At 45.5% G+C, this 20,319-nt stretch overlaps 1 protein-coding gene across 2 annotated transcripts in view; it reads left to right on the top strand.

The window, feature by feature from the left end:
• The window catches only part of CFAP58 (cilia and flagella associated protein 58), a 97,580-nt gene that overhangs the window by 19,201 nt on the left and 58,060 nt on the right, over positions 1–20,319 (top strand). For both annotated transcript variants that reach the window (XM_075935520.1, XM_075935519.1), the window contains exons 6-9: positions 1,519–1,656; positions 4,223–4,382; positions 11,390–11,472; positions 13,649–13,840. In XM_075935520.1, the coding sequence (XP_075791635.1) occupies positions 1,519–1,656; positions 4,223–4,382; positions 11,390–11,472; positions 13,649–13,840 (573 nt within the window). The remainder of the gene's footprint in view (positions 1–1,518; positions 1,657–4,222; positions 4,383–11,389; positions 11,473–13,648; positions 13,841–20,319) is intronic.

Raw genomic sequence — 20,319 nt, 5'->3', positions numbered from 1 at the left:
TACAAAAGACTCGATGTGTCGGAGTTGGAAATCTCTGTGCTTTGGTTTCTCTGTTAGAAAACTGGGAAAAATGACACTTACCAACCTCTCAAGTTTCCTGTGAAGCTAATGAATTTTTGTATAAACATTATAAAAGTCTCTAGAGAAGTGTGAAATATTGTCTTAAGTCTTTTTATTTTTTTAACCAAGTACTGTTTTTAAGGCTTTTGCTGGTAAAGTCCTAAAGCAGTGAAACTAGTTCGTATTTTCTATCCACTGAGAAGTGCCCAGAGAAGCAATTTTCAGTAAATAGCATAAGAGATCTAATGATTGTAAAGCAACATTTCCTCAAGGGAAACTTTCCAAGGTTTTGTGTGTCTTGAAAATTTATGGTTCTCTCGTCTCCTCAGGACTATGAGTCAATGTGGGTAGAAGCCTGTGATGTTTTTGTTAATTCAGTATAAAGTCTAAATAAAACACAATTCATGTGACAAGTTGATGGAAAAACTCGATGATTTCTCAGAATAGGACTCGGTCTGACACAGTCTTTGAGAACGGGTCTAAGATCTACCAAACCTAGTGCATAATTTATTACCCAAGATATCCCCAAAAGGCCCTTAGAGCATGCAGCTGCAATGTCATACCCTTCTCTAATGCTTTCTTTGGCCTTCTATACTCTGTCCATGGCCTCTTAGCTGAGGCTTAAGGTAGACCTTATGTCAGAAAACTACAGGATCTATCTGTGTTCGGTGCCCTCAGTAAAGAATCTTCTATGCTAAAAAGTCACTATGCTCACTTCTTGTATTTTTGCTCCCAGCATACAATGGGGGTGGGGAACCTCCCCCCCTTTTTTTAAATAGCATGGTACATCTGCCACACCTGGATGCTTGAACTGAAAAATATGATGGTAGTTCTTTCCTCACTTACCAAGTAATGCCTGTCCGGGGATGTCCCATCAAGCAGAAGAAAAGTCTGGCAGCTCCAATATCAAAATATATGTTCTCTGTATAAACCATAAAAGTGCTGTTCTGGGCTTTTGACTGAAGACAAATTAGAGGGGAAAACTGGCTCTGCCCTGATGTCAGCAAACTGTGCACTCGTGGAAGTGCTGGAGGAATATTAATATGGGGTTTGCTTGCTAAGATAGAGCTCCCCTGTCCCTTCTCTGATTGAAATGATTTGAATCTCAGACTCATTTGCAATGATTGCAGCAAGTTGCTGGGTATGCGTTGCCTGCCAAATGGCAAAGAGGCATTAAAATATTTATCCACCACCTGTGAGGGAGACTTGCAAAGCGCCCAGAAAAAATGATGCTGGCTCTGTTATTCATTAAAAGTTGTCATTTTTCCCAGCCGTTGAACATTTATCATATTTCTGAGCACATTAATAATTTCATCGGGGATAAAGAATAATTTCTGGAAAGGCAATAATCTTCAGTAGCTCTTATCCCCCGGGGAGACTCAAGGTGCCGCGGGTCTGTCTCTGTCTCATTAGAGTTAGGTTAAAAAGAATTAACTGGATTGTTTCATAATCTAACAGATCCTGAATGAAAGAGCTGCCAAAGAACTTGAGCAATTTCAGACGAGGAACTCTAAACTCCAGCAAGAGAACGAGCAGCACAGCCTGGCCTTCGAACAGCTCACACAGGATAACCAGCAGAAAACATTGGAGCTGAAAGTAAGTACCAGCTCCCATTTGCATGGCACCAGGCACATCCCCTTACTGTTGGACTACTTTGGACTGGGAACGTGTTGGTGATTCAGTAGGTGATGTTCTTCCTCTTGAATCAATACTATACCAGTATCCCTGCCTAGTACTATATCATACTGTTTCAGAACACACATAAAACAGAGGTTGTGACCATTTGTGATCATTTAAGATCTCATGCTATTTTTCATAAGGGCAAAGTCTTTTTTTTTTAGACTGTAAATCTCTTGGGATAGGGGCCATGCCTTCCTTTATGTTTTTAGAGTGATTAGCACATTGTGAATGCGGCTGGAAACCAATAATATATCATTATAATAATTGTCCCAGCCAAATTCCAAGGTAGGTAACTACATCCTGCTTACTTATATTTCACCTTTGGTGTCAGTTGGTGAAGTAAAATACAAATGGGTATGTTCTTGGTCGCTTGATGATCTAAACTGTTATCTTGTGTTGTGGTGCATGGTTAACTGCTGTTTTGCAGCACTCCAGAAGTAGCTGCATTTCATCAGTGAGTAAAGTGATTGCTACATAGGGTTTCTAAAGCATTTCTAGTGCTTTTGGAAATGAAAGGCACTGTAGATATTATTACTATATGCCTGTTCTTTCTGATTTCCTCCAGTTAATAGTACTACTGCAGTTTCAATGCTGGCTCTATTAGAAAACAGAGCAGAAAACCAATCGGGTATCAAACTTCAGTACAGTACAACTGATTCAGCTAACTAAGGGTGTGTCTACACTTCACCCTTAGCTCAAAATAAGATACACAATTTGCGCTATGCAAATTGCATATCTTATTTTGATTCTCTTTCAAAATAGGCTATTTTGAAATTTGGCGCATCTACACAGAGCCAGATTTTGAAATAATGTACTATTTCGAGACATCCCTTATCCCTCGTGGAACAAGGTTTACAGGGATGCCGAAATAGTGGGTCCGCTATATTTCGCAATAGCGAATGCGTTCAAAAGATGCGGGGTAGCTATTTTGGGATACTTCTGGTATACTGAAATAGCACTGCAGTGTAGACATACCCTTAGTCAGTCATGGTTAGGAAGCCTTCTTGCAGTGAGCGCTGTTGGATAAAACAGCACAAAAAAACCCTACAACAGACATGTAAGAAGGTCTGTCCAGAATGAATATAACATCAAGAACCCCAGTGAGACATCACTGTGGGTGTTAGTTTTTCTGTTCCATTGCAAATCACACTGGAAGGACACTTTTACTACTATTGAAAAACCAGATTTCTCTGGCCTTCAGGTTAGCTAGCATCATTGTTATTCCCAGCTGTGTCATCTTTGTGCAAAACGTACCAAGCCACATGTTCAAATGGGAACTGAGAACAGGGTTCAAGGTGGGTATTAGCTGTGTAAGGGGCGGGCCTGATGCACACCGCAGTGAAAGTTGAAGTTTAACACTCTGTGGGTATGTCTACACTTGCACCCTCGTTCGAACTAGGGTTTGAACCAAACCCCTTGGTTTGAACCAAACCCCTCATTTTTTGAGGAGTAACGTTAGTTCGAAACAAGGGGTTTGGTTCGAACTAATGCATCCTGGCGTGCACTTTCACTTTCAAAACAGCTGTTGATCGGAGTAACATGCCGGCGAGATCATGCTAATGATATTTAAATCCTCGCTTCATTGACTATTTTGAATGCCTACATTTGCATCCCTACTTCGAAGTAGGGTGCCAGTGTAGACATACCCTGTAGGATTATGTGCACAGGCTTCTGAACATCCATTGTTAAGTTGCTGTCCAGTTATTGAGGAAGCCTGTGGATGCCCTAGTTGTGGACTATGATCTTGTTATGCTAGGCGCGGTAGGTGGAGCCGGCAATGTAAACATGTCTGGCTTAGTGCGGCACATTCCCAACACTTAATGATGTAAATCTTTGCACATTTCTTCAAGTTCAGTGTTTGTCAGTAGGCTTTGGTCGCACTCAGTTCCTCACCAGAGGAATTTGCACCTCACAGGATTAGGCCCCCTAGTAGTGATGGATTCAGTAATGCATAGGGCCTAAAATATAACGGCATTGCCGCAGTGGGGGGATTATTTCTGATGTGCAATGACCCCTACCGGCTACATTTTACTGCAAGGTCTTGGATTAATAGTTTCATTTCCTGCTTCCATAACATGATCTGGACTCGAAGATTTGGTTTCTCAAGCTGTAGTTAAACAAAGGCTGAGGTGGGACCAGTCACCAGTACCTGATGTTTCAGTGGAAGGCAAGGCTATTCAGATCTAATCCATTGAGCCAGTTGTGCAGTGCTGTGCATGTGGCTTGCAGTTTGGAATTCTTTACTGATCTCTCATATGCCCTGAAATGTGAGATTTGATTGCCTTTCTCATTGCCTCCACCGGCTTTGTTTAAATTATTTTAATAGTGGTGCCATTCTCCAGTCTTTTTCTAAATCCAGCCACAGCATTTATCTCAGTGGTCTCCTGTGCCACCGAGTCCTGTACATAAAATGAAGCTTTTCCTTTTGCTAATTCTGATAGGATTGCCTTCCTTAATTCTTTTCCCTCCTGCTTCTATATAGATAAGAGAGGATGAGGTGACTCAGACGCGTCATGAAATTTCGAAACTCTCCAAGGTAAGAGAAGTTATCCAGAGAAAACTGCGCATTGCAGAGGAACAAAAAGTTGAAGCAGAACATGTGAGGGATACCCTAAAAAACCAAATCTCTGGACTAGAGAGAGGTAAGCATCAAAGCGCTGTTGTGTTGCCACTGTTGTGTTGTGAACATAAGAACCGCCATACTGGGTCAGACCAAAGGTCCATCTTGCCCCGTGGTCCCCAACACGGTGCCCGTGGGCACCATAGCGCCCGCGGGGGCATTTCCATGCGCCCGCCAGGTGCTCGGGGCTGGCCTGGCACCGGGCGCATGGCAGGGGGGAGCGCCGGGCGCGCGGCGCTGGGCGGGGGGAGCGCCGGCCCCGGGCGCGCAGCGCTTGGCGGGGGGAGCGCCGGCCCCGGGCGCGCGCCGCTGGGCGGGGGGAGCGCCAGCCCCGGGCATGCAGCTATGGAGGGGGGCCGCCCCCGGGCATGCGGCTATGGGGGGGGCCGCCGCCGGGGCGCAAGTGTCCCCGCCCCCTGGCGCCCGGCGGGCGAACGGCCACGCCCCCTGGCGCCCGACAACCTCGAAAGGTTGGGGACCACTGATCTAGCCCAATATCCTGTCTGCCAACAGTGGCCAACGCCAGGTGCCCAAGAGGGAGTGAACAGAATAGGGAATCATCAAGCAATCCCTCTCCCATCACCAATTCCCAGCCTCTGACAGAGGCTAAGGACACCATTCCTACCCATCTTGGCTAATAGCCATTTATGGACCTAACCCCCATGAATTTATCTAGTTCATTTGTGAACCCTTTTAAAGTCCTGGTCTTCATGACCTCCTCTGGCAAGGAGTTCCACAGGTTGACTGTGCGCTGAGTGAAGAAAAACTTCCTTTTGTTTGTTTTAAACCTGCTACCTATTAATTTCATTTAGTGACCCCTAGTTATTATGTTATGGGAACAAGTAAATAACTTTTCCTTATTCACTTTTTTCACACCAGTCATGATTTTATAGACCTCTATCATACCCCCCCTTAGTCTCCTCTTTTCTAAGCTGAAAAGTCCCAGTCTTTTTAATCTCTCTTCATATGGGACCTGTTCTAAATCCCTAATCATTTATGTTGCCCTTTTCTGAGCCTTTTCCAATGAGAATATATCTCTTTTTCAGATGAGGTGACCTTATCTGTACGCAGTATTCAAGATGTGGGCATACCATGGTTTTATATAGAGGCAATAAGATATTCTCTGTCTTATTCTCTGTCCCCTTTTTAATGATTCCTAACATTGTATTTGCTTTTTTTAACTGTCGCTGCACATTGAGTGGACTTTTTTTTTTAAGAGAACTAGCCACAATGACTCCAAGATCTCTCTCTTGAGGAGTTATAGGTAAATTAGTACCCATCATATTGTATATATAGTTGGGATTATTTTTTCCAATGTGCATTACTTTGCATTTATCAACATTACATTTCATTTGCCATTTTGTTGCCCAATCACTTAGTTTGGTGAGATATTTCTTAAGCTCTTCACAGTCTGCTTTGGTCTTAACTACCTTGAGCAGTTTGGTATCATCTGCAAATTTTGCCATCTCACTGTTTACCCCTTTCTCCAGATCATTTATAAATAGGTTGAACAGGACTGGTCTCAGTACTGACCCTTGGGGGATACCACTAGTTACCTCTCTCCATTCTGAAAACTAACAATTTATTCCTATCTTTTGTTTCCTGTCTTTTAACCAGTTATCAATCCATGAAAGGACCTCCCCTCTTTTCCCTTGACAACTTACTTTACTTAAGAGCTTTTGGTGAGGGACCTTGTCAAAGGTTTTCTGGAAATCTAAGTGTACTAGATCCACTGGATCCTCCTTTTCCACATGTTTGTTGATCCCTTCAAAGAACTGTAGTAGACTGAGGCATGATTTCCTTTTAAAGAAACCATGTTGACTTTTCCCCAACAAATTATGTTCATTTGTGTGTCTCACAATTTTATTCTTTACTATAGTTTCAACTAATTTACCTGGTTCTGATGTTAGACTTACCAATCTATAATTGCCAGGATCTTCTCTAGAACCCTTTTTAAATATTGGTGTCATGTTAGCTATCTTCCAGTCATTAGGTACAGAAGCTGATTTAAAGGATAGGTTACAAACCACAGTTAATAATTCTGCAATTTCACATTTGAGTTCTTTCAGAACTCTTGGGTAAATGCCATCTGGTTCCAAAGGCTTTTTACTGTTAAATTTATCCATTTGTTCAAAAACCTCCTCTAATGCCACTATTGTGTTGTTTGTTATAATGGTCATTCAGGGTATGCTCCAAATCAAGATCAGGCCCCTTTGCTGCGCAGTACGGGGCCATATAAATGAACATAAGAACATAAGAACAGCTATACTGGGTCAGAGCAAAGGTCCATCTAGCCCAGTATTCTGTCTTCCGACAGATGCCCCAGAGGGAATGAACAGAACAGGGAATCATCAAGTGATTCCTCTCCTGTTACCCATTTCCAGCCTCAGACAAACAGAGGCTAGGGACACCATTCCTACCCCTCCTGGCTAATAAGTAGCGATGAATCGATCCTCCATGAATGTATCTAGTACTGCAACTGCACAGGCACTGTGGCTGTACTGCCCTTATGTAGGTCTTCTAGTTTACGGGATTTTCACACTGTGCAGCATGTGCTGGGTAGAAACACAATGGGCCTGATTTGTGGCCCTGTTGTACCAGGCAGGTGCAACCCCTCCCATTCCAGGAAATACCCTTACTGTGTGTGTCTCTGTATTGCCAGTGCACCAGCCCCTCTTGCAGAGGACATTGCTCAGCTGGTTGGGGGGGGCCGATTGGAAGAAGGCAGCAGCAGGGCATTCTTTTGCCACTGCAGTTTTGTGCCCCATACAATGTACAGAGATGATTCCTGCACAATGTGTTAACAGACTGAATTATGGCGAAGTGCTGAAATATAAAGCCCCATTCTGCTATATACCTAGGCCAGGTTCACGCTCGGGGGAAGATTGGCTTAAGGAATGCAATTCCAGCTATGTAAAAAACATAACTGGAGTGGATGTACCTAAAGCTGAGCTGCAGTGCAGTCCTCACAGCAGGAGGTCGATGGGAGAAATGCTCCCATTGGCGTCTCTAGTTCCTCATGAGGAGTAGGAGTACCAGTGCCGACAGGAGCATCCTCGGTATTTGATTTAGCAGGTCTTTACTAGACCCACTAATTCAAATGCCGGAAGATCGACCGCCACAGCGCAGAGTTTCATAGAATCATAGAATACTAGGCCTGGAAGGGACCTTGAGAGGTCATCGAGTCCAGTCCCCCGCCCTCATGGCAGGACCAAATACTGCCTAGACTATCCCTGACAGACACCTATCCAACCTACTCTTAAATATCTCCACAACCTCCCTGGGCAATTTATTCCAGTGTCTGACTACCCTGAAAGTTAGGAACTTTTTCCTAATGTCCAACCTAAACCTCCCTTGCTGCAGTTTAAGCCCATTGCTTCTTGTTCTATCCCCAGAGGCCAAGATGAACAAGTTTTCTCCCTCCTCCTTATGACACCCTTTTAGATACCTGAAAACTGCTATCATGTCCCCCCTCAATCTTCTCTTTTCTAAACTAAACAAACCCAATTCCTTCAGTCTTCCCTCATAGGTCATGTTCTCTAGACCTTTAATCATTCTTGTTGCCTTTCTCTGGACCCTCTCCAATTTCTCCAAATCTTTCTTGAAATGTGGTGCCCAGAACTGGATACAATACTCCAACTGAGGCCTAACCAGCGCAGAGTAGAGCAGAAGAATGACTTCTCATGTCATGCTCACAACACACCTGTTAATGCATCCCAGAATCATGTTTGCTTTCTTTGCAACGGCATCACACTGCTGACTCATATTCAACTTGTGGTCCACTATAACGCCTAGATCCCTTTCTGCCGTACTCCTTCCCAGACAGTCGCTTCCCATTCTGTATGTATGAAACTGATTGTTCCTTCCTAAGTGGAGCACTTTGCATTTGTCTTTATTAAACTTCATCCTATTTACCTCAGACCATTTCTCCAATTTGTCCAGGTCATTTTGAATTATTACCCTATCCTCCAGATTAGTCGCAACCCCTCCCAGCTTGTTGTTATCTGCAAACTTAATAAGCGTACTTTCTATACCAATATCTAAATCGTTGATGAAGATATTGAACAGAGCCGGTCCCAAAACAGACTCCTGTGGAACTCTACTTGTTATGGCTTTTCAGCAGGATTGTGAACCATTAATAACTACTCTCTGAGTACGGTTATCCAGCCAGTTATACCTTATAGTAGCCCCATCTAAGTTATATTTGCCTAGTTTATTGATAAGAATATCATGCGAGACCGTATCAAACGCCTTACTAAAGTCTATACCACATCCACCACTTCTCCCTTATCCGGAAGACTCGTTATCCTATTAAAGAAAGCTATCAGATTGGTTTAACATGATTTGTTCTTTACAAATCCATGCTGGCTGTTCCCTGTCACCTTGCCACTTTCCAAGTGTTTACAGATGATTTCCTTAATTACTTGCTCCATTATCTTCCCTGGCACAGAAGTTAAACCAACTGGTCTGTAGTTTCCTGAGTTGTTCTTATTTCCTTTTCTATAAATGGCCATTATATTTGCCCTTTTCCAGTCCTCTGGAACCTCTCCTGTCTCCCATGATTTTCCAAAGATGATAGCTAGAGGCTCAGATACCTCCTCTATCAGCTCCTTGAGTATTCTAGGATGCATTTCATCAGGCCCTGGTGACTTGCAGGCATCTAACTTTTCTAGGTGATTTTTGACTTGTTCTTTTTTTATTTTACCTTCTAAAACTACCCCCTTCCCACTAGCATTCACTATGATAGGCATTCCTACAGACTTCTCGGTGAAGACCGAAACAAAGAAGTCATTGAGCATCTCTGCCATTTCCAAGTTTCCTGTTACTGTTTCTCCCTCCTCACTGACCAGTGGGCCTACCCTCTCCTTGGTCTTCCTCTTGCTTCTAATGTATTTATAAAAAATCTTGTTTCCCTTTATTCCCATAGCTAGTTTGAGCTCATTTTGTGCCTTTGCCTTTCTAATCTTGCCCCTGCATTCCTGTGCTGTTTGCCTATATTCATCCTTTGTAATTTCTCCTACTTTCCATTTTTTATATGACTCCTTTTTTATTTTTAGATCATGGAAGATCTCGTAGTTAAGCCAAGGCGGTCTTTTGCTGTATTTTCTATCTTTCCAACACATGGGAATAGCTTGCTTTTGGGCCCTTAACAATGTCCCTTTGAAAAACTGCCAACTCTCCTCAGTTTTTTTTCCCTCAGTCTCGATTCCCATGGGACCTTACCTATCAGCTCTCTGAGCTTACCAAAATCCGCCTTCCTGAAATCCATTGTCTCTATTTTGCTGTTCTCCCTTCTACCCTTCCTTAGAATTGTGAACTCTAAGATTTCATGATCACTTTCACCCAAGCTGCCTTCCACTTTCAAATTCTCAACCAGAGAGAAGCCTCATCCACTTCTTCCACCTGGGTAGGTGGCCTGTAGTGGACTCCTAGTATGACATCACCTTTGTTTTTAATCCCTTTTAGCCTAACCCAGAAACGCTCAACACTTCTGTCTCCTATGTCCATCTCCACCTCACTCCAGGTGTGTTTATTTTTAATGGACAAGGCAACACCTCCTCCCTTTTTTCCCTGTCTATCCTTCCTGAGCAAGCTGTACCCTTCCATACAAACATTCCAATCATGTGTATTATCCCACCAAGTTTCTGTGATGCCAACAGTGTCATAATTGTACTTATTTATTAGCACTTCCAGCTCTTCCTGCTTATTTCCCATACTTCTCGCATTTGTATATAGGCATCTAAGATCCTGATTTGACCTTGCCTCCCAGTTTTGCCCTGACCCTCCTTTCTCTCTGCCATTGTAGCCCATGCTCCCTCCCATTTCCGACCCATCTCCCAGGTCTCCATGTTCTCCACTTACCTGTGGGCTTTGCTCACCTGTCCCCGTCGAACCTAGTTTAAAGCCCTCCTCACTAGGTTAGCCATTCTGTATCCAAATAGGGTCTTCCCCCTCCTTGTAAGGTGGACGCCATCCCTGCTTAGCAGTCCTTCTTGGAATAGCATCCCATGGTTGAGGATGCCAAAGCCCTCCTGGCGACACCATCCTCGCAGCCAGACATTCATCTCCAGGATGCACCTGTCTCTGCCTGGGCCCCTACCTTCGACAGGAAGGATTGAAGAGAATACCACCTGCGCTCCAAACTCCTTCATCCGTACTCCGAGAGCCCTGTAGTCACTCTTGATCCACTCAGTGTCACACCTCGCAGTATCATTAGTGCCCACATGGATGAGTAGCAAGGGGTAGTAGTCAGAGGGCCGGATAATCCTCAACAATGCCTCCGTAACATCTCGGATACGGGCCCCCGGCAGACAGCATACCTCCCGAGATGAAATGTCAGGGCGACAGATGGGCTCCTCTGTCCCCCTCAGAAGAGAGTCTCCGACTACCACTACCCTACGTTTCCTATTCGCAATGGTGGCAGCAGACCTCCCAGCCTTGGGGGTATGGGGCTTCTCCTCCTCCGGTGTAGGGGGTGATTGCTTATCTCCTGTATAAAGAAGAGCATAACAGTTTCCTAGTACCACGGAGGCAGGGTTCGGAGCAGGGGTGGAGCAGTGCCTGCTGCCAGAAGTAACCAGCTGCCACTGTCCACCCTGATCCGTCTCCTCCTCCACCAGTGGTGTGTCCCCAGTCCTGTGTACCAGGACAGCTACCTCAGCTGTCTCCTCATGAACACGGTCCAGGAATTTCTCATGGATGCGGGTGCTCCTCAACCTAGCCGCCTCCTCCTGTAGCTCTGCCACCTGCTGCCTGAGAGATTCCACCAGCAGGCACCTTTCGCATTGGATGAGCTCCCCAGCCTGGATAACAATAAGTGGGAATTGCAATCCACACCAGGATCTGGGTAGAAGCATCCATGCTCAGGTGCTCTGTCTGGCTACAGGCACCAGTGGAGGAGACAGAAAACAGTGCTGGCACAGGTGTTGCGGGTTTTCCTGACCATCGTAGGCCTCCCTCTGTCTAACTTCCTCTCAAACTCTCCTGTCTGCAGCTCCTGTCTGTTTATGCTCTTTTCCTTTCTTTTAGAGTTGGAGATTGCTAGAAGGCAGGTGGAAATTGATAAGAAAGCCATAGATGAGCTGGTGAGAGAAAGGGACATATTAAACAAGGTGAGCTTCCTTTGGTAACCCTGATAAATATCTTGCCTTGAATATGGGATGTCTGTAGCTTAAACCATGTTTCCCCCCTATTTCTGTGAATTGGAACATTATGACCTGAGAACACAAAAGGGACTTCTTAGTATTAGCATATAAAACAGCAGGGGGCTGTAAGTGTAATGTGCACTTGCCTTTATTGCAAGCATGTTATTTGATAGTCTAAATAGTTGATTACTCCTCTGCTTGTCGTATCTACAACATGTCAAGTTTAATGTTAATCTATTCAAATTAGGCTGCGCTAATAAAAAAACACACCATCTGTTTGCATGACAGCCTTGTTTGTTTTTAACTCTGATCTCTCCTGCTACAATTTAAATTCCTTTTTCATGCTGACCATTTTTCAACTGTCCACGGTTCTCAAACCAGGCAAGAATATCTTGAGCTTATGGGTAGTTCTGAAATTGACTTTCATAGAGTTGACTCTGTAATATGATCCTGAATGAATCTGTTAGAGTCACCTTTTGAAGAGGAGGAAAACTGATCCTTTAATTTCAAAGGATTTTTTAAAATGGGGTTAGAAAAGTGGCTCCATTAAACTGACATGTTGGTGTCTTATGTTTATTCTCCCTCTGTGAGTACCAGGTCAAGCTTACTCAGTTTACAAGTTCAGCCTGGGTTACTAGAAAATGAGACTGGGAGGTGTTTGGACCAATCATTTCTCTTATGACTTTCCGTATGCTTTAGAATTTATGTACCTTGAAGGTGGCATGTTTTCCCATTGCCTTCATTATACCGCCTCATGAACAACCCTCTGTATTCCTTCTGAAATGCAGACATCAGTATCCAATCTTCCAAGGCAAAAATACAGCCTCATTCTAGAGCCCTGCAGCAAGGACTGGGATCCCGTGGGTCTCGTAAGGTATAATAATAATTCCATAAGAGTGGGAGCAGCAGGTAAAATGTACTTTGTTTCAATTGGGATTGGGTGGGCAAAAAACCAGACTGCAGTAATTTATGGGAAATCACTACATCTGTCGTCAGTTTGTCATAAATGGAATTTCAGCAATGTAAAGCAAGTTTTTCTTTTTCTAAAAGTAAAGGTTTTAATACTTAAGTTTTAGCAAGGAATAGAAAGAAATTTGTTGTCTATTATAACAGGAGTAAAACGTTTTTTTAAAACATGGTTTAAGCAAGATTTATTTTATTCTTTTAGTGGTAAAATTATGTTTGATCTCTCTCTCTCTCTCTATTATATATTAACCAAGGGTTGTATTTGATTTTTGATTTTGTTGTTTTTAAGTAGCATGGAGAATCTGTCTCTCTTGTGATGTCTGTGGGAACTAAGTTTTGGGTGGGAGCAGGATAAAAATGCAAGAAACAATGTGGGGGTGGGTTTTGCAGGGTGGGATGGCAGCAGGATTAAAGAATTACTATGACACAGGGCCCTACCTCATTCTTCAGTGCAGTGGTCCCCAAAATCATGGGGTGCACCCCAGGGGCATGCGGAGGAATGTTCTGGGACTGCAGCGGGGCCTGGGCCAGCCCCCGTGGAGGGTGGGAATGGAATGCAACCAGCCCCACTCTGCCCCCAGCTCCACTCTGGCTTTTGCCCCAGACCTGGCCCTGACTCCCAGCTCCAGCTGCAGTTCTGCTCCTGGCCCTTGCCCTGGGCCCCAGCTTCAGGTCCGTCCCTGGCCCAGCCTTGATAGCTGCTTGTTCCCGGTTCCACTCCTGGACCTGTCCCTGCCCCCAGACCTGCCCTCAGCTGTGGCCCCAGCCTCAGCCCCTGGATCCTGGCCCAGCCACACCGCTGTACTTGTCCATGACCCCAGCTACCAGTCCTGGCTGCATCTCCAACCACAGCCCCCAATTCAGCCCCTGGCCCCAAACCATGGCCCAGCCATAGTGCTGCTCCTGGCCTCAGCCTCTGCACTTGTCCTGGGTCTCTTCAGCCCCACTTTTGGGTCCCGGCTGTGGCTCTGATCCCAGCCACGGCCCCTGCTGCAGCTCCTGTCTCTGCCTTAGCCCCAGGCCACAACTGAGTTTCTTTAATTTGTCAAATCTGATCAGGTGACTCTAGGGCATCCCTAGCCTGCTCGGAGAAAAGCTATTGCTTGACATTGCGTGTGCAGTGGAGCTTTCTGAGTTACAGACGTGAAGGGTCAGTGTTTGGGGATTCTCTTTGCAGAACTTGCTTAAGGCTGCCAGTGTCACTCAAAAGCAGCTGAGCTTGGTGAAGCTCCATGAACAGTCCAAGAAGAACTTAGAAGAAGAAATTCAGAACTATAAGGACGAGGCTCAGAAGCAGAGGAAAATCATCTATCAGCTGGAAAAAGAGAGAGACCGTTATATCAATGAAGCTAGTGAACTCACCCAGAAGGTAAGAGATAATTGGTGTACACGCATGATTCATCTGTCTCTCCCTCTCCTTTGGAAAGAGCCTATTCAGTTCCTGATATTCTGGACTGAGCTGATAGGTAGGGTTGATCAATAGTCTGCAGAGAATTTATAAAGCTTGTGGGTTTTAGGCAGCTCATTGCACTCAGAACTGTCTTGTACAATTGTACACCATTCCAGGCTAGTAGCTTTTTCTCTCCCCTATCCTCCATGTATTTAAAAATAATTTTGGCCACATGCATCCTTTGCTAGATTTTTCTGATTTTTACCAACTGCTCTTTGGCTCTGCTGTCTTGCCGTTGCCCCGCAGGGTGATCTGTACAAACTGATCATAGCTTCCAGGGCCAGAAGAGAACACTGTGGCTATGTCTAAACTATATCCCTCTTTTGAAAGAGGGATGTAAATTAGGCAGATCGAAAGTGCAAATGAAGCAGGGATTTAAATATCCTTCGCTTCATTTGCATAATCGTGTCACAGCGTTCTTTCGAAAAAGGGTATTTTGAAAGTGAAACCGCTGTCTAGATGAGGTTCTTTTAAAAAAAACCCTTTTTTGAAAGATCCTGTACTCAAAAAAGGAGTACAGGATCTTTCAAAAAAGGGTGTTGTTTTTTCCAAAAGAACCGCATCTAGACAGTGTTTTCACTTTTGAAATACCCTTTTTCGAAAGAACGCTGTGATGTGATTATGCAAATGAAGCACGGGATATTTAAATCCCCACTTCATTTGCATGTTCGATCTGCCTAATTTCCATGCCTCTTTCGAAAGAGGGATGTAGTTTAGACATGCCCTGTGATTGTTCAGGTTACTCTCCTATAAAACACACACCATCAAACTTCCCCAAAATAATTCCTATAGCAGATATTTAGTAAAATACATTGAATTGCATTTGTTAGTGATGGAGAATCCACCATGATCCTAGGTAAATGGTTAATTACTTTCCGGCTACTATCTCCAGGAACATAAGTTCAAATCAGAGTTGCTCCTTTATCAAAATCCATCTTTTCCCTGCATAAGTCTCTTCTCTTTCTCAGTGTAAGAGACATGTTAATGTGTTTCTGCTCCGTCTGGGAGGCCCAGTGAATGTGTCTACAGTGATATGCAAGGCCAGGTATGCAAGGTATACAGTGATATCCCAGCCAAGGCCACTGGGGTCTGAGGATATGTCTACTCAGCAAGCCTCCCCACCAAAAAAACCCCCTCTCAGGCCTGCCCTTTCATAGATCAAATCTCAGCCCAGGCCAATAGACTTGGGTGTGTGGAGGACCTCTGAGGCCTGGCTCCAGCCCAAGACTCAGCATCTACACTATCTTTAGCCCTGCAGACACACTCCACAATCCCAAAGCAGATCGTCTGGGCTCTGCAACTTGCTGCGACGGGTCTTTTTTTTTTCTGAGCAGCTGTCCCGTAAGTGTGCCACATTGCTTTTCTCCCAACCTCCCTGAGAAATACTCAAACCTAGGTCTCCTGCTTCTTACCTCTAAGCCACAGAGATGTCCCTTTTGCATTAATTTATGTCTCTCGGCGCTATTTACGCTGCAGAGCTGATCCTTCAAGCTGCTGAGTGCCCTCGCATGCCACAGAGAGCAGTGGGAGTTGAGGATGCTCAGCACAGTGCAAGAAGAGCTCAGACCTCACAGGACTGGGATCTGTAAAATTCTCTGTGACCTCTGAGCACACTCATTCAATCTGGTCTGCGGTACGTAGGCTACAGGGAGAATCTCTGCATCAGCGTTGTACTGCAGCCATTGCCTACTCTTATGTTTCACTTTATTTCACGTGGTGTGCTCAGGAACATGCTGTTGACGTGATCCATTAATTGCTGAAGATCACATTGGAGAGCTCTTGAGAAGTCATTGATTTACTGGGAGGCTAGCCTTCAAGCTGTTTCAACCCACAAGTCATTTGCTACCTTCACACTTTATAATTACCTCTTACAAATTCATGTGATCAGTGGCTTCTAAATCATCTTTGAGTGGTACGTTCCCTCTTGTCTGGCTTATGGTGTATCATTCCTTTGGAGTAATACTCCATTTAAATGAGCGTTCTCTTTGTTCCAAAGTCACATTTTCCATTCCCTCCCTTCCCTCCTCCCCCCGCATCTGATCATATAGACTCATAGATTCTCCTATATCTATGAGCTAGGGTCATTATAAAGCAAGGTCAAACTGTAAATCACAGAAATCAGAACAGCATGTATCTTGCTGTAGAACCACACATTTCTGATGAGGGTTGTGCAATTTTTTTTTTTGTACCTAGGGTGAAAAGGACGGATGCCTGAGGGTTTTCTGACTTTGCCACTTTGGGGGCAAAATTTTGGGCATTTAACCCAACAGTTCCATAACCCTTTGCCCTACCACTGGGGCACCTGGTACAATCTGGTGCGAGATGAAGTTCTTGTGGGTCGAGGCTGCTCCACATGCGCCCATTGAAATGCTCTCAGTGCCTCATAGAAGGTGTGATCAGAGGACTGCTGGACCAACAGCTGCAGAGCCTCAGGAAGTGTAGGTTGTGACTCTAGTGCTGTTTGTGTAGGGGGACCTGTGTTGTGTTTACCCATTTACAGGGGATTTTTATGCTTATTTTATTCACCAAGGGGCAAACCCAGGCTCACCGTGCAGCTGCAGGGGTCCTAGGTCACACGAGGACTGATGCCAGTTCAGTAGGCAAAGCAGAGCAGGCTGCTGGGACCAGCACAGAGCTCCACATCCTATCCCTGCACTCAGCTGCTCTTTCCTTTATGAGGGAAGGGCTGAGGATGGGCAGGTGTCTATGCAGATCTCTCTGCTAGTCACATTCCCCCTTGCACTTGGGGGGCGATGGCAGCCCGTAAGCTGCCATAGAGGAACCGTATGCCAATGTGGGGGAAGAGTCTCTTCCCAGAGGCTCTCCCCCATGGAAAGCCATGGCTCTGTCATCCAGTCTGCACCAGGGAGCACATGATATACCCGGTGACACAGCTGCTGTGCTTTTGAGGGACTCTAGGAATGCGTGTCTGCTGCCCAGTGTCTCCAGAGCTCCTGCTGGGGCCGGCCTTGTCACAGTGACCCTAACACAGGCCTGTAAGTTCAAGGCAGGACAACCCTTAGAGCTCCAATACTCCTATTTCAGGCAACTGATGACTAGCCAGAGGTTTAAAGTTACACCAGAATGGCAAGGGATCTGATCGTGAGAAGCTGTGCTAGCTTCACCCTTCTGTACATTGTGCCCGATTCTCTGCTCTCCTACACCACTTGTACATTGATGTAACTCCACTGCTGTCCGTGGTGTGACTCCTGCTTTACGCCAGTGTAAGAGGAAAATCTTTCCAATGTGCTCTGTATTAACTCCTGACAAGTATTCGTGGGGGATTTCTCTCTTCAGAAAGGAGGCTGTTTTCACCAGAAGCTTCGAGTTGGTGGTAAAATCTCTGTTGCCACTTGCAGCTTTAGACTATGTTTAGGCACACACATGCACATGCATACACTCTCTCTCATGCAAACACACACACACACACACACACACACACACACACACACACACACACACACATGCACATGTGCGTGCACACACAAAGAGAATCCATTGGCTAGCAAACAGATGAGTAAATGCATCAGTCTCAACTGTCATTGTTCCCTGTCCCTGGTTAATGAGAGGTTATAAAGCAGTGTTATATCTTTAAGAGCCCATTACAAAGTTAATGTCATACCCAAGAAAATCCAGAAACCTATTTCTTTTTCAATACGCTTCATCCATTGACAGCCTAATGCTATACCGGGAGGACATTTAAGACCCAGGCAGGACTTCTCAAGATCTCATTGTCGTTAAATAAAATGAAGCAAATAAGCGAAGATCCAATATCGAGTCCTTAAGCAGGTTCGCTGAACTAAATGGCCAGAAAGTATGTAATAGCCAAATATACACATGGGAGGTCAAAGGCTACCGTGGACAGCTGCCTAGGAATAACGGCTGATTTTCCTTTCTAAGCTGTGGCCACACTGTGCCCCTCCACCAGTGCAAAATGCCCTACTAATGAATCCTGTGCCACCTGTGCAGGGGGCATGGCGGAGGCAGAAAAGGTGTGGCCAAGATTCTGACGCCTTGCTGATCCTGGGAGAAGGCTGTTGGCAGGCAGTGAAATGTAGAGGCGTCTTCTAGTTGCTCTAACCTGCCGGGATACTGGCTGGCATGTAGCCAGCTTAAGATCAGGGTTGTACAAAGGCCAGCCTGGCACCCCCATTGTGACCTGCACCACGCACATTTTGCCCACAGTTAAGGATCTAGCTCAGTCTTTATCCTGTAGTCTTGTCTAATTTCATGCCCCACAAAACTGCGAGTGGACAAGATGCAAAATTGCAGCAGTGTAATTGCACATGTGATGGCTTAAAGGGCTAAGTGGCCTTCTCAACGATGCACTCAGTATCTAGAGTAATTATGCAGATTCTGGTTTTTGCATGAGTGCAAGGAAATCACCTTCCCCTCAATACATATATGAATGATTAGTTTTCCTGATACAGATTTGGAGTTTAAAGGGATACGGTCACCACATAGTCTGGTCAGTTACTTTCAGGTTGTACACATGCCTCTGGTTTGCACTGCCATTCTCATGATTAAATAATTGACCAGACAAAAAATACCCTTTTTCCTATGCTGCCTTAGGGTAAAACCCACCCCGACTAAGGGCTAGCACGGGGCCCATACATCACTGAATTCCCATTTACGTCCTCATACTAGTGCTTCACGTGCCAAAGCCCTGCACAGCACTAGCATGGGAAAGCCTCTGTGACCGAGCTAAGCTGGAGTGTGGGGATTAAAGCAATTTCCAGCCTGTTCATGCCTCTAACCTGCATGCCCCACAGTGGCCTTTAGGGTAGGGGCTTAGCACCCTCTTTACCCGAGTCCTGACTCCCTCTTGCCATGGGTCCTGCCCTTATGGAGTGCAGGGCTGCTCTGTCCCCTAGCTGCCCTCCCCTGCTGAGCCATCTCTCTGGTTGCGTTTGCTGAAGCCCTGCAGTCAGGTTCCCTGGGCCCTTGTGCACAATGAGTCTTTAGGACTTAAACCCTTCCTGCCTGCACATTATCCAGTGGATGCGAGGTAGCTGGGTTACGTCAGTGGCCAGCAGCACCCGGGGGTTGTTAGCTGCCTTTGAAAACTGTGTCCCAGGAAGGGACAAGCTTCTTTCAGCCACAGGGGAGTGTGTGTGTGGGGAGGGGGAGAGAGAAAGACGGGGCCAAATCATCTCTTCCCCCTCTCCTCTTCATCTGGGGCTGGAAGCAGCACCTGTCCCTTTCCTCCCGCACAGACCCAAAGGCTGCTGCTGGCCTCATTCTGGTGTGAACCCTTGCAGAAATATGAGGAGAAGAGGCATCTGACCCTATGTCATCCCCCCGTGTATTGCCTTGGGAAGATGTGGTGCCAGGTACTGAGAAAGATGGGTCTGTCGTGGGGGCCCAGGCAGGCGTGGCGTGTGGAAAGCACTGGGCAGGGAAGGTCATGTTGGATGGTCACCCCTTCTCCCCCGGGTGAGAGAGGTATAGGGGAGAGTGTGTGTCTGTCACCCCTCTATGTGTGAACCCTGAAGCCTTAAAGATAAGAAGGTAAAGAAAAAGAATCCAGCTATGCAGTATTTCTTTTTAGAAGGGGTTCACTCAGCTTGATGTTAATTAGAACATTTGTACTGCATAGTTCTCATGGATTGAACTTGCTTGAATAGGAGTAATTTTAGCAGACATCCCGTATTCAGAATATGGAAATATGGTCACCCTAGCGTCAATGGCTCTCAAATGAATGGGCTTTGTGCTGGCTCTCTGCACAGAGAGGAACTCCTCCTGAAAGTTGCTGTGTGCCTTTAACCCTAAGAGATTTGAGGGCAGTCAGCCCCTCACAGGATTAGTACCTGGATCGTATTATGTGTGTCTTTTTCTGTTATACATTGAGAGGGTCCTCCCTTTTCTTTCCACTCTGCTCCGCTGAGGGAGTGGGTTTTGCCCATGAAAGTTCATGGTACTATATATGGATATATTGGATAGTCTCTAAGGGTACATTTACACTATCCCCCTAGATCGAGCTAGGGAGGTTAATGAGGGCAACCGGAATTGCAGATCAAGCCCGGGATTTAAATATCCCGCCCTTGATTTGCATGTTCCCGGCCGGTCGCCATTTTTAGAAATTGACTAGCCCTAAGTAACTGCCTGCGTCTACACGTGGCAGTGAAACGGGCTTCCGATTTAAAGCCCTAAATTGAATTAGGTGGTATTCCTCCTGCAATGAGGTTTACCACCTAATTCGAATTAGGGGCTTTAAATCGGAAGCCCATTTCACTGCCGCTTGTAGACGCGGGCAGTTACTTCGGACTAATCAATTTCTAAAATGGCGACTGGCCGGGAACATGCCAGGCTTGATTTGCAATTCCGGTGGCCCTCATTAGCCTCCCTAGATCGATCTAGGGGGCTAGTGTAGACGTACCCTAAGGTGTTACAGGACT

This window comes from Pelodiscus sinensis, chromosome 8, assembly GCF_049634645.1.
Source record: "Pelodiscus sinensis isolate JC-2024 chromosome 8, ASM4963464v1, whole genome shotgun sequence".
In the NCBI taxonomy this organism is placed as follows: domain Eukaryota; kingdom Metazoa; phylum Chordata; order Testudines; family Trionychidae; genus Pelodiscus; species Pelodiscus sinensis.
The sequence above is the reverse complement of the archived record's forward strand: the minus strand, read 5'-3'. Positions and strand labels throughout refer to the sequence as shown.